Here is a 15,307-nt window from a genome sequence, read left to right on the forward strand (position 1 = left end):
ATGATCTCCATCCCTTTTCCGCTCTCCAGTAGGCTCCAGAGACCAAGTTTCTGTACAATTTTGGCATTGAAATCAATATGCTGGAAGTTATAGGTTAACATTTTCCATAGTCTTTGATAGTGGTATAACTGTATATAATACGTAGACGAAAAATTGTAAGCATTTTTATGTGAAGAAAGACCATCAATAGATTTTATACATTTCCTTTAAAAACCAATAAATATCTCTACTTCAACTTTGGAACTTGATGGTGTGCAGGAGATTCTCATGGATCTACCATTGTAATTAAAGAATTGATTTGGTTTTACATTAAATTCTTGGAAGGATGTTCTACATAGAAGCTCTACTTTTGGAGTGATTTTCATTCACTGTAAGTAAATAAACTGTTTGTAGTTTTTAATAGGGACAAATCTTTCAGTCCACATTCGCAGTTTTCAAAAGAATTGTTTCTAATTTTCACGTTAATCAGTCGGCTTGTTAACTCCTGTTCTTTCTACAACCAAACTCTCCGTAAGATCCCTTTTTAAATACTTTTTCAGTCCAAAATACCTTGCTATGGTGTGTATCCACGGGGAAAGAATAGGTCTAACTTTTGACAATTGTTTTTTTTGGTTCCGAACTGCATGGGAAGGTTTTATCACAGTCTGAAATCTTAAGGTGGACTTTGGCATTCATTAACTGTTAGCATTTTTGGCTTTCAAGACTGTAACTGAGGCACTCTCTGACAGCATTCCATTAGCTGAACTCTGCAGCCTTATCATTATGTAGATTTTTATGAAAACTCATATAGTGCAGTAGCTCAAACTGTGGTAACCCTTTTTAGGTGCTCTATCTTTGCCTATGTGCCAAATCCCAGCCATAATTCTGCTTGCTGGAATCCTGCGAATCTCTGAAAGATGCTTGCTGCAGAAGAAAACATTACTTACCTGTATTACTGGTTCTGTGTCTTGGTCTTTTTCACGTGGCAGCTCTCAGGGCTGATGGGCATGATGACGGTGATTAGGATTATGGATTTTTTATTAGCGTCATCTGAGACTAATTCCACTCCAAATGATGATGCTGAGAGGTTATTTTTTATTTATAAAAAACAGTTCCAGATGCAGCCACGAGGTGGCAGAAGATGCACATTTGTGAAACTATGAAAGCTACCAAGCCACAGAACTAGTGATAATGGTAAGTGATAGTTTTGACCTTTCTAGTTCGAATATCAACTACTTTGTATCAAATTAAAGCTGCCATTTTGAAGCAGAGGTAGGGGGATGCAGTACGTACAAGTGAAATAGGTTTCATTTCTTAAGAATGTTTTAAAATACATAGTAGCTTTTCCATATTTCGGTGTGATTGTACTTTACTTGAAAATATAGACCAAATAATGTTATGCTGTTTTAATTTATTATAGGATAGCCACCCCTCTTTGCATTGCTTCCGAATATGATTGTTTTTCGAACTTTTGCATGAATCGATCTTTGAATGGGCGTGTAAAAGTGGCTGTTTTAAGGCACCTTTAAGGGCTGCTACTGCTCGGCTCCAGGTTGATTAGAAGTGCCAGCCACATCATTGCTAGCTTGAAGAAAAGTTGGGTCTATGAGACTGAGTTGGAGCTAAAAAATAAAAACTCTTTTTCTGAATGTATGGTCCCTTAAAGTTGCTTCAACAGAAAGGTTTTTCATATTTCCGTACAGCTCGGCCTTGTCTTAACGAGGAGGAGGTACATAAATATATCTCAACAGCTGGTGAAAAAGGTATTTGAAAGGATCCTTTTGGACAGAAATGCTGTGTGCATCATTTTTATTAGCCGTGCCGCGTATTGAGAGCCTCTGCAGCACTCGTCTCGGTGCAATCATGTGTTTGTCTAAAAGTGAAGATCTTCATTTGAAAAGGGATTTTCAACAAGTCTTTTTTTCTTACAGAGCTTAAAAATAGCAAGCACATATTGTCCATCACAAAAATTTTCAAGGTTGAAAATATTGGGCCTGTACCCATCACTATCTCATCAATGAAGATTAATGGATATACGTGCCAAGGCTTTGGCTTTGAAGTGCTGGAGTGTCGTTCATTTTTCCTTGATCAAAACTCTTCCAGAGAAATCAGCATTGTGTAAGTATTTCTCTTTTGGTAGTTTTGATGTTGTAAAACTACATCTTAATGAGTATTTATATGTTGATCTATTAAAGCAAATGAATAATTGAATGGCAGCTGCATTGAGTGTTGTCACTCGAGGTATTGCATCATCCCTTTGTTTTCTGCTTTTCTGCACCCTTTTTGGCAGGGATCAAGTATTTTCAAACCAGTATTAGCCTTTTCTTAAAGGGAGAGATTGTTTCAAACTACTAGACCATGGGTCTTCAACCTTTTCTGTAGTGAGAGCTACTTCTGCTCAAGGAAAATCTTCCTGAGCTGCTAGCAAACTTTATAACTGTAAAATAGTGACTACGCTATGACCACCCTAAGCAGGATTATCAGTAGTTACCACCCAGGCATTCCTGGTGTGGTTACCATCAGAAATGCCAGGAAAACATTTATTAATATAAAATGCCTCCACCTGACTTATGAAGTAACATTCAAATCTAGACATGCCCTATGGCACACGGTATATGAATACAGCAGTGGGTCTCCCCAGCTCTGCTTGAGTTATTATTCATCAGTTTCTGAAAGGGCACTTCTTTCTATCAAATACCACTTTCCACTGTGGGCAAACAAACTCAATTTAAAGGAAGAAAATTCATTTTTGAAAACAAAAACTGCCTTTAAAATATCAGTTTTCAGATTTTAGGAAATGCACGGATCCAAAACATCAGCTTTTCATTTTCATCTAGTACTCCATTGAAAATTGCCTCATATGGACAGACTACTTTGAATACCCAGGTATTACAGTCTTGTGCCACAGATGCTCACACAAACAAATGATGGACGGAATGCTGAATGAATCATACATTCACCCCCAGTCAAGAGATCTGGGTTAAATCCATTGTTCTTTTGCTCACCATCCCAGCCCAGTTTAGACCCAGCCATATGCAAATCAGTCTTGACCCTGTGCCTCATGGGAACAGTCCAGACCGGACTGCCAAGCCAGGTCCTCCCTGGACCAGAAACAAGCATCCTGGGACCGGTTTCAGGGGACGTCACCCTTCATCAGCCAGGCTAACTTTAATCCAGTGGCACAGTGAGCAAGGGACCCACGTCTGGGCATACCCATCCCACTTAGGGTGAAAAGCGCTGCGCAAACAAATCATGGACAGAAGGCTGAATGAATCATACATTCACCCCCAGTCAAGAGATCTGGGTTAAATCCATTGTTCTTTTGCTCACTATCCCAGCCCGGTTTAGACCCAGCCATTTGCAAATCAGTCTTGACCCTGTGCCTCATGAGAACAGTCAGACCGAATTGCCAAGCCAGGTCCTCCCTGGACCAGAAACACGGATGTCTGTATTATGCCAATAATTCCCACCATTATACTAAGGCCACAGTTGGGCCAAGGCTTGAAACCATAAGGGTCAAGGCAGAGACTATATATCAGTCATGACCATTATTACGCCAGGAATACGTAAATGTAGGCCAGTCAATCTCCCAGTATGTAAATGATGGCTGCCAGTATACCACAACTAGACCAAAAATACCCCAAATAGTCAAGGATGACCATTATTATGCCATCGGCACTATTATGTCTGGAATGGGCACAATTATGTCCGAGATAACACCCTTATGATGGGGGCTAGCATAGACATTTGATGGTCCTTGACACCAGGCGTAGCTTTCAAGAAGCAATAGTGTTTATTAGGGACGCACATAAATGCTGATGAATCTCTTCATTTTCTCTGGTCTGAATCATGTCCTTTTCTCCTGGGGTCTTGAGCTGGTTATATACCCAACCGACACATTTTCACTGTGACTCCTGCAGTCTCACACGTTGGTGGGTCAGCACTCATTACTGCTCAGGCTACTACTGTCAGACTTCTTTTATGGTCCACTGGTCACACGCATGTTGTGACTGATAAAGCAGGGATACAAGATGGTCAATCTCCTTGTGGCTTAGTTATATTGAGATTAGATACAGACTGTCAAATAGCAGGCACTACAGGCCGATACTTGTGTGTTTGAGTGTTTAGTATAACTTACTGCCATAGGTTTGGCTGGCTGTCACTCTTAGGATGTTGAGATCAGCAGTGCTGCTTTCTTTAATAGGCGCCTACTCTTCGAATTTGATACTGGGCTTGGCTTCATCTCTGAGAGCTACTTTGAAGGTCCTGGCGAGCTCCAGTAGCACCCGAGCTACTCGTTGGAGACACATGTCCCCATTGAGCTGGACCACGTGCAACCGCTGAGGAGCTTGAGCTTTGTTGGTCCTCATGGAAAGGGCGCTGTTTGAGTTCTGTGCTCAGGAATAGCATTTTGGAATGTCTACACCATTAAGAACTCACTCCGACATCTCCAATAGTATGAATACATTAGACCCAGATGCCTACAACTACTACTGGTGTACAACCTTTAAAGACACAAAAACATATAGCAGGTTCATCCTGAGAAATTCTGGTTTGCATTGGTCATGTTGTAAAACAATGTGGATTGAGTCAAGGTCTAGAGAAATATAAGTAGAATGCTTCTGGTCAGTCAAAGTTCACAAAATTGATTTGGTCAAATGTCAGACTAAAATGTAAAAAATCCAAACCACTGATAACCGGAAACAGTAGTGTATTACCAATATCTGTGCTGTTGGAGACATAGTGGGCCTTTGGGTGGGTCATATCATTCTGTATGGTGCATCACAAATATGTAATACATAGACATAAATGGATTTTCTACTAATCTGCAACTGCGCAACCCTTTTGTGCCATGTCACTCATAGAAAAAAAGGTTTATTCTCTTCCTGATGCATGGCTGTGAGAACCCTGGCAATTCAAATAACAAATACAAATGAATCAAGTCCTCCTTGGCCACTACTTTTTACTCTGGAAAGAAGCCCAACCAGGATATTTGCCAGTATATGTTTCTGTAGACTTCCCAATCTTGGCATTCTTAGTTTTAGAAAAACAAATCGTCCAAAAAATATACAGTATGGGGCATGCCTGTTTCAAATGTTCCAAGTACCTGCTTTGGACTGGCATCGATATATAAAAGTTAGCAACAATCAGCATATACATTTTCTCTCTAGTCTATAATAAGTCAGTACATACTGTACATTGAAAATGTCTTAACCTTTTCCATGCGTCGGACGGCCGTGTGCGGAGGACTGCTGCTGGCCGTCCAAACTGCTCACGCGTCATTTTTCCCCGCAACGCAGCGGAAAGTCCGCCGCAGCGAAACGGTTAATTCGAAGCCATGAAGACTGAAAGCATTCAGTCAAATTCAAGGAGATCCCACTTGTTCTTTGGAGTTACACTAAGGGCCTCATTACGATGTTGGTCGGAGTTACCTCTGACTGACATGGTTTCTGTGTTCAGAACTGAACGTCAGTTTCGACTTTACGATGCGACCGCACATGGTGTGGTCGCAAACCCCATTTCTCTATGGGACTTGTGCGGTGGCCGGAAACCACCCTCAGCACAAGCGCCTACGGCAGGCACCATGAGGGGGGCCATAAGTGTCCCCCCAGGGCCACAACTGAATGCCGCAGAGGGATGGTGACCCTGCTAGGGGCCCCCAAAGTCTTTCCGACAGCCTTTTCATGTCGGAAAAGGCAGACATGGAAAGGCTCTCAGATGCCATCATAATTTCGACGGTGGAAATGCCGTCCTTAAGAGATTATGAGCAGTTTCCGACTAGCCCACGAGCTCCTTGAGCCCATCGTAACCGTATCGTATTACCCAGCTGGTTTGGACTCCGTTCGCCGTCTTTGAAATATGGCGATCGGAGTTCAAACCTCTGTCAGTCGGAAAGCCTCATCGAAAAACGTCCCTAAGTGTCTTGTTTAGCCAATACCCCTTAATATCGGTATCTCAAGTTCCGTTTAGTATAACATACAGTTGGTATGATGCAAATATTTATTCTACTTCCTTTTGCAAATACTACACCCGAAGTGTATTACCATTGGTTCAAACTGTGCCCTAATTTCCACACTCACTCTGGTTTCTCTCTTTTTTTTTTATCATCACTATCCCATTGAGGGAATAACCAGACCCTCACTGTCCTCAGGACGACCGGCCTGAAACAGGCCAATGTTTGCAAACTGCAACGAAATTAAGCATAGGGAAATTGTTTTTGCTGATTTTGTTTATAATTACTTTGTGCTTTAGTACTTTTGTATTTTAAAGAACACTTTGTAAAACCCAGTGGCATAGTTCCAAATTAAATATTTTTTTGTTTTGAAGGTACTTTTAAGACTCTTTATAGTGAAGGTTTTACACATAATACTTGTATTGCTATTGAAAAAAATACTTCATTATCAATTATTTGCCCCCGCTGAAGACGTCATGCCTTCCTTTCTCACTGTGTGGGAAATACACTCCTGTTCAAATAATCGCAGCACGCACCAAAGCACAGAAAAAATTGAGCTTAAAATGCTCAAGCTACATAACTCTGCCCTTTTCCGCAAACACCCTTTCAGCACAGTATCTTTTTCAACGCAGCATGGAAAAGTGCACAATGCCTGCTCTTTACAGTGTTTTCGTTTTTAGGAAGCATCTTCTTCTTTCTTGTTTTTCTTTCTGTGGCACAATGTTTATTTCCAATGAGTTGAGGGCTTATGGAGCGGTTACTGCTTGCAGTTGTTAAAAGTTGATCACTCTAGAATACTTATAGATTCTGTACTTTCCTTTCATGGCAACCTTTAGTCTGTACTTGGTCACAAAGGCTACTAGGACTTTATCTTCAAATCGAAAGAAAATAACTTTTTTTTCATATTGGCTTACCCCAGGTGAGCTATAGATCTCAGATTATGTGTGAACATCTTGGGATTGGAGTGTTCCCACAAGAGAATTAGGGTGCACAGTGATTATTTCTCCAGTCTCATTTGGTACTGAACGGATGGGCCAGATCCCTCACTGTACCAAGAACAATATGAAAAAGTTAGATGACTGACAGATATGCAAGGTGTAAAAAATAAAAAAATGCTTCTATCACCTTTCTGTAGGACCACTTTCCAAAGCAAGCAAGACACTGCTTTCCTGGATGTCTAGGAGTCAATTTTATATTTTCTGTACTGTGGGAAAGCTGATAAATTGCTGCCAATTTTCTTGTACTTTCTTCTTTAAGGACACACTCAGTGAATCACTCATGTTGAGCCAGATTGATTAGTAGGTAGTGATATTAAATAGAGGAAGCATCAAGTTTGTATCTTTCAGTAACGGGCAAGGAAAATGGGCCTTGTTGACGCCTGTTCCATCAGTTGTGGTGTTCCCCAAAGGCTTTCACTGCAATAGTTTAACATGTATATACACCCAGTATATCGACTGCTACTTGTCCGGTTCATATGGTTCCGCAACTGCACTGTTGATCTTCAAACCAAGCAGTGGTTTTGTTTAAAAATACAGACAAATTACACACACTATACTTTGAAGGAAAACACCCTCACTATTTAACTTAAAGGTTGTTAATGCAAAGTTACGTCTTTAGCTAAAATAAAGAGTGAGAACACCAGGTTTCATTGTGCCAAGATCAAACTACTTACTCAAATTACTGACAAGGGTTGCCACATTTCTGAGTTCTGTCCGGCTACAGAAAGCTGGGCCTTTATTGACTCAAGGATTCATTTTTGTAATTGCCTATTGTTGGAAGGCCTCATATTTGTTAATATGGAGATGCATTGGTGACTCCTTATAGAAAGCAGTGACCAAACCCATCTACAACAAATGGCAACTTTCCTTAATCTGTGGAATTTCTAGAGCTTGACTGTAGGAGGCTGGCTTAGAATATGGTGCACTTTTACTTAAGTGAAGTACCTTGCTCTAATCGAAGCAACCCTTATGGTGATTTTAGTGATCTTAGACAACTGTAGAAAGCTCTCTAAGTGGTAGCTCTGGAGAGCAGCCTTCAGACTAAGTTCAGAAGGAGTGTTAAGCAGTTTGTTTTACCAGAACTAATAATATAGGTTAAACAAAAAAGTGTCATTCTAAAAATAGGTATATTATACACACTCACTAACACATTGGTATATCTCCTACCTGGAGATATCAACACAATACACACAATATTTTGACTGTAAACCGGTAAGTAAGCACAAATACACAGTGGTCTCCAGGGCTAGACCTAACCATATACTACAGAAGTGCAATGCGAACTGCGTCTAAAGTCGGGATTTGACGCAGGAAACTTAGACGAGATGGGGACACCAGAACCACCTGAGGTAAGTACCCAGGAACCCCACGGAGACCGTGTACAGAGTGGAAGCACAGCCCGTACTCAATGCAGTCAATGGGAAAGTCGCCATTGCAGTTTTCAGGGAAAACAACCCTTCCCTGTAGAAGACAGAAGGTTGGACAGTCAATCCACCTATGGACCGGGTGTATAAGTGCGAAGTGACGTCGGAAACCGTCAGAGGCGACAGAGTCTATGCCACTCAGAGGTGACCAGCAGGCACAGAATACCAACGACCATCGATGATGGAAGATGGAGGAGTGATGACAGTGACCTTGTTGCTGCAGCTGTGAGGACCAAACAACGCTGTTGAAGATCAGGAGCCATTCACAAACTGTCCCATGTCAGAAGTCAAGAACCAGAGGGTTGGTCCGGTGGGAGCACCAATAAGCCTTGGCAGCTGCAACAGACATGGTAAACGAAAAAGGTACAACGTTGAACAGCAAGGTCCAAGGGACTCAACAATTGCAGGAGAGTCAGAGCAGGCCTAGAGCATATAGGAGAGCTCACTGAAGCCAAAAAGTCCCTCGAGAGGACCCACAGGCCAAAGGCAGAGGCGTCGCAAGAGGACCTCGAGCAGCTTAACAAAGATGCAGGTCCACAGTGCAGAAGATGCAGTGAGGATGAAGATCTTGGAAGGAAGAGATGCTGGAGGCTGGAGCTTCTTGTAGCACGAAGGTCTCTGGAGTACAGAGCCAACAAGACTTGGCAGAGGCAAGTCGACGCTGTGCACAGGGATTCTGTTCCAGTGGTTCAGACGAGGAATACTGGCCTCAAACTTGCTGAGAAGACAGGTCAGGCCTTGGGAGCTGCAGAAATACCACCTGTGTTGCTGAGCATTTCAGAGTACGTGGGACGTCAGGAGCAGCAGACCTGTCACCTTCGTTGCGGTGCCTGCAGATGTGAGAGAGTGTCTCCTTCCCTCTGAAGGAGAATCTTTCAGGTGCCTTTGATGTTCTCCGGCCTCGAGAGTACCCTGGATAATGCACAGATGTCGGAGACTTGCAGAACAGCGAGACCAGGAGCAGCAGGAGTCTTCCTTGGTGCAGTCTCGATTTCAGGTGAAGTCTAAGGTGCCCAGACGGGCGAAGTTGAAACGGTTTTGTCCCACGGCAAATCTGAAAAGCCACCCACAGGTAAGCCCTTAAGTATCATAGGGAAAGGGTTGGAATGATTCAAGGGTCCCTCCCAGCGGAGTGGCTGGACAGAGGATAGGATACCCCCATGTCCTTTGTCCAGTTTCGCTTCAGAGCAGGAGACAAGGACTCCCTAAACTGGTTCCAACTGGAGTATGCAAGGATGGCACCAAATATGCCCTTCGAAGCACTCTGGTGGTGCTGGCAAGCACCTTAACACCACCCCAATACACTGTCTGGGAGTTGGTCACACCTCGCTGTGGCAGGACACCAATTGTACTACTGAGCTCACCTCAGCAGCAGTAGGGCAGAAACATGTCTGGGGTCTGCAGCAGCACTAAATTGCTGGCAGACCCTGGAAGGCTGTTACCAGGAGCACAGGGGTTCCGGTAGGAGCCCCCCTTGTGCATGTAATCATATCTCCATCACCGATAACGGTGTTGAGGTATGATTGCAACATGTTTGATACCAAACATGTCCTGGTTCGGCGCAGCCAATATAAAGTTAGCCATCGCGTAATGACGCATGGCATCTATATGTATGAAAATGGCTGTATGCACTTACAAAGCCTGGAGAATTGAATCCGGGGTCTGTAGAGGGTGCTCTGCTCATTCAAGGCACTCTCACACTTATATCCTAGCGCCCTGCCTTCAAGATTGAAAGGCGTGCCGAAGGGGTAACTTATAGGTTTTAACTGCATTGACCTCAGATACAAGGAAACTTATATCTGTCATAAGTGGTGCTTGCACCAACTCACACAGGCTGCAATGGCAGGCCTGTAATCAGTGTGAGTGGTCTCATGGGTGTACCTATGCCCTGGGTACTATAGTACCATATGCTAGGGACTTACATGGGTAGACCAGTAGAAAATTGTGGATGTACCAAAGTACTTACCATGACGAATTTAGGGAGGAAGCACATTGACTGGGGTCCTTATTAGCAGGATCCCAGTCAGGTTAGTCATAAACAGATTAACACCAGCAAAAAGTAGGGGTAACCATGAAAGCAGATCCTGAATTCCTACATTGACGTTTCTTGGAAGGGACTAGATGGGACATTTTCTCATATTCTTCCTATGTTTCCTGTAAATAGTGCTGCAAACGTCTGTAGATAAATACATGATTATTGTCTTTTACTCTTCTAGGTTTATTCCAGATTTCACTTCATCGTGGGTAATCCGTGAGCTGACCCTGGTGACAGCCTCTGATCTAGAGTTTCATTTCACTCTCAATGTCACTCTTCCCCACCATTTACTGCCACTATGCGCAGATGGTGTACCCGGGCCCAGTTGGGAAGAGTCTTTCTGGATGCTGACGGTTCTCTGCGTCAGGTAAAACAAAAATGTAATCAATGAGAAATTTTAGTTATTCAATTTTTTGTGTGTATGCGTGTGTGTGTGTGCGAGGGTGTGTGTATGCACGTACGTGTGTGTGTGTGTGTGTGTGTGTGTGTGTGTGGGTGTGCGTGTGTGTGTGTGTGTGTGTGTGTGTAGGTACACATAGACACACAGAGGAGAACCACATTACACATTACCTGTGTTAAATAAATGTATATATATATTCACTGAAAAAAACAAAGGTTACAGGGGTGTTATAGTTAGGAAATAAAATGTTACAGTGATGTTATATTTAGGCTCACATTTCACTCGTACAAAATCAGTGAAAATCAACAGTTATAGTTACCTGAGCTAACTATACTGCATGCTCCCGAAATGTATTGCTTTTGACCTCCTATATTGCATCAATCTTGACATGGTCAGGGACATCACTGATTACATCTCAAATTTCTAAATTAATTAAATGTTTTCCGTCTTATCAGTTTGATTTCATCAAGATGGCTTCAAGTGTGCCATACTTTTGTCATAAGAATGACTTTTAGTGCTCTAGTTGTTCTTTAGAACACACTGGGAGGATGCAATAAAACACACAGGAATCAACTGACGGAAGGACATGTTTTACTGTGAATGTCAGACTTCATACTCATGGCTGAGAAACCTAGTGTGAATTTTCAGAAAATATGTTCTCATTTTAGCTTCTGGAGCACCTTCATATCCTCTATGGGGAAATCCTGCAAAAACTGTTTTCTCTCAAACATGATTGATGTAGTCCCAGCAGAAGGCTTTTTTACAGGCTAAAAGGACCTTAGAACACACCACTATTCCTAAAATGAGTATGGTACAATCAACAAATGATTTCTCCTTTTTGTGACACTCAAACCTGCCCTTCACTACAATGCATTTTAATGGGGTGCTAGCATGTATATTGGTCCCAAGGTGGCTGCCATCACTTTCTAGGTTAAGTCCTGACAGCCAATCCGATCTCACCATGAGATCTTTGCTTAGGCTCCGCCCAGATATCCTTATTTGCTAATATCTCAACAACTGCTGAAAGAATTTACACAAAATAACAAAGTGTGATCTGCAAACCAAATCTACCTTCCTGCCAAATGTGGTGTAATAATGCCCAGCGGTTCGGGGTGTAGTTGTGTTCAAACCTCCTATGTGAATTAACTTGTGACATTTTTTTTTTTTTTTTTTTACCCCACTGGCCCTTTCTTGGCCCTTGCTTGACTGATCAACCCCCAAAGCTTTCCATGCACAGTAAGACTCACCATGACACTTTTCTGGGAAGATTTTGTGAAGGTTCGTCAAACGACGCCAAGGATACAGGCATGTCAACCCTTTTTCTATAGAAACACGGTCCTAACTATAACTACCTACTATTTACCGCCAGTAGGTAATCTATAACCTGTTTATTTGGGGTATTGAGCTTGAAAAAAGGTGGACATTGACCAGAATTAAGACATTTAAATTTTGTGTAACGTTCATAGTAAAAAAAAAAATGCCACAGCATGTTGTGCAAAAAGCCAATGCATACAGAAACACACACTTTAACATTATGCAGCAGCATTAAGTGTTTACTTTCAGTGCGTGTACAAAATGGATGAGGAAGAATGATGTCCTACAGCAGAGAGGTTTGGGGGGTTGATGGGGGAGGTGACACTTTACTTGTATGAACCAAAAAAAGGCGATATTTCAAGTGTTGTTGCATATCGTCTTTCCAAGACCAGAGACATTTGTGTGTGGTTGGGGCAACCCTCTATTCGACCTCTTTATAGGAATGGTGGCTGATATACCACATATAATCCTTTCAACATTTAGGCTGCCAGCTTGTGCACTCAATTCCATTTATTGTAAAACCAAACACCGTAATGAAATACATAATCTGTTTTTTTTTAGAAATCACTTTGTACATAGTCAAAATAAAGTGTAAAATCTAAAAATCCAAAGGCAGACAATTTTTGTAGCTTATACAAGAATCTGTGAAAGAGGAAAAAAAAAAGTCAAGAGCCAGACTGCTAATGTTGAGTGACGGACATTGGAAAATAAAGGACAGTGCCTCTAAAAGGTAGTCAGTGGGCAGTAGTTAGCGGTACAGGTGAACTATGTGATGACGTGTTAAACTAGAAAGTGCCAGCTAATGGTCATACCCCCATCTACCAACTTTAAGTAAAATTATTTCAGTTGGACTATAGATACAAGTTTAACTGTTTGAGAGATGCAGAACGACGTGGACTACACTCCGAAGCTGCCCTTTTGAGGTCCTTTGACCCTGGCTACAATGACTGTGCTAAAGGTCTTCTGCACACGCAGATTGTGGATCTGAGACTATGTAGGGTGCCACAGACCCTTTTGAATTTGGTGGAATTTGCTGCAAGTTATTGACTGAATGTACAGGTTAACTGAGACAGTCACCTAAGTGTTCACATGAAAACCTGCTAGTACAAGGGTAGTTCATTTTAAAGTATCCATTTAAATGCATTGCTCTGAAGCTGGACTTTTCAGGGCCTCTTTAGGAAATGTGTCTTTTTTTAACAAACTTCTGAGCTATGCTGGTCTGGTTGTTCTAGATGAAGGCTTCCTTGCATCTCTATAAATAAAATTGTTCAGTATTTCTCCCCATGAAAACGAGCACAACACACCCAAAACGTAAGGTTCTTTGAACCCTCAAAACCTGTGACATATTGCCCCAATCTTCAGAACTGAAGAAAATACAATATTCTACTAGCCTTGGAAGCTGTGGTCAAACGCCCATACTAGTGGCCATTTGACATACTGGAGTTGGCATTTTGGTGCAACTAAGGAGTCTGGTGTTATCTTCCGCGCTGGCTAAATGTAGTAATAGTGCACTGTAATTTTACTCTTGTAGCTCACCATGACAAACCAGCAGCATTCGGCTAGTTATGATATCAAGGCCCTGGCAGATCCATGATGGCAAAAATATAAGAATGTGGAATGGATTGTTTTGAAATTTCTAGTAAAGGAGTTCATTAGCTGTTTTAGCAACTATGAATCTAAAAGGTGGTGCAAGCTTGATACCTCTAAGTACAGATGGGTCACCTGTAGTGCTGCTCAGCCCAGGTTGCAGATTCAAACAGTGGCAAAGCTGATACAGCGTTTAACCCTAGCAAGGACAAATAATTCAGTAGGTGTGAGTTTGGTTATATGAATACCACCATTACTGCAGCTGCTATTTGAACTTTAGATAATTTAGTGATGTAACCGTTGACAGTCATCATTCTGAGTTATGTGTGCCTCACATCTAATCATTTTAAGTAATCCTTTAGAGATAAAATTGATTAAAGTATTGTATTTTTTCTTTATTTATTCTAGTTTGTCACTCCTTGGTGTGGTTTTAATTGCTTTTCAACAAGCTCAGTACATTCTAACAGAATTCATGAAATCAAGAAGTCGACAAACTACTGCTTCAGCCTTGCATCAAAATAGCAATTCAGTGGATACAATCAGCCCAGATTCTTACAGGTAATTGCGTTCATTGTAACTTATTCATTTACACTTGAATGTGTTTTTGTTAATTATGTTTAAATGTTTTGCACTGTAATTTTAGAAATTAAGCTTATAAAACATCTTACCGAAACAATGTCCCAATCAAGTGTGTGCTATGACCAGCCATACTATTTTAAAGCTTGCATTAAGAACCTCTCTTGAGGTGGAAGAATTCCCTGCTTTTGAGTCTGCCCGTGGGTAGGTCCCACGCAGAAGTAGACCACACAGACGGTCACTCGCTTCCGCCATTGCTGTGGATGTCCTGGCTGAAGTCTCAGTCTACCCCCCCAGAGATTCACTAGGACACATCACACAGCATTTCATGCTTTTCCCCTTCTGGATTGACTAGAATTCATTTCATAGGGACGGTACAATTTAGGATACCCTTATGACCGTCACCTACAATCTAGAGTAGATTAGGTAACACCCCCTCACCCCCACTGCTTTAGAAACGCCACACATCCAGCCAGAGTTTTTAGTCATGAGACCTTTTAACCACCCACACTTGTCACTACACACACTGAGCTGCAGCAGGTTGAATTCACCTTGCCAGCTTTGACTCTTGTAGTCTCTTCTTTTAACCATAGCATAGTGTCCAGTTAATGAAGGTTCCCTGGAGCACTGATAGCTATTTTTACTACACGTTCTGCACCCGCTCTATGCTCCTCCACTCATAGAGCCTCCCGCCGTTCTATTCTGAAGACCTCCAGCAAAGAGCCCCCCTGCAGGGCCCGTTGGGCATTGCAGCCCCGGCCCGACAAGGAGCTTGCCTATGATAAAGCATGACACCTCTCGTGGTGTGTGAGGGCCCTTGCTCCTTATTGAAGCTCTCCCCCCCTCAGATCTTTCTCCTACCTGGCTCCCTCTCCTCCCCCCCCCCCCTCTTTCTCCTTTCTCCTTTCTCATCGGAGTTTAAACCATAGCAGTAAATGATATTGTCTAAAAACCTGAGTAAACCTCATGGGACAGTTTGAGTCAGCAGAAGGACAGTTTATAGCAGAAGTCGGCAAAATAGATGGGCTTTTAAGTTACATC

General features: G+C 42.2%; 1 protein-coding gene across 1 annotated transcript in view; it reads left to right on the forward strand.

Moving 5' to 3' along the window:
* Positions 1–15,307, forward strand: part of TMEM131L (transmembrane 131 like) — a 580,656-nt gene that overhangs the window by 435,555 nt on the left and 129,794 nt on the right. Inside the window, exons 22-24 of the mRNA XM_086962316.1 lie at positions 1,911–2,097; positions 10,571–10,756; positions 14,099–14,248. Of these exons, the coding sequence (XP_086818442.1) occupies positions 1,911–2,097; positions 10,571–10,756; positions 14,099–14,248 (523 nt within the window). The remainder of the gene's footprint in view (positions 1–1,910; positions 2,098–10,570; positions 10,757–14,098; positions 14,249–15,307) is intronic.

The sequence above is a fragment of the Lissotriton vulgaris genome, chromosome 3_1, assembly GCF_964263255.1.
Source record: "Lissotriton vulgaris chromosome 3_1, aLisVul1.2, whole genome shotgun sequence".
NCBI classification, from domain to species: Eukaryota; Metazoa; Chordata; class Amphibia; order Caudata; family Salamandridae; genus Lissotriton; species Lissotriton vulgaris.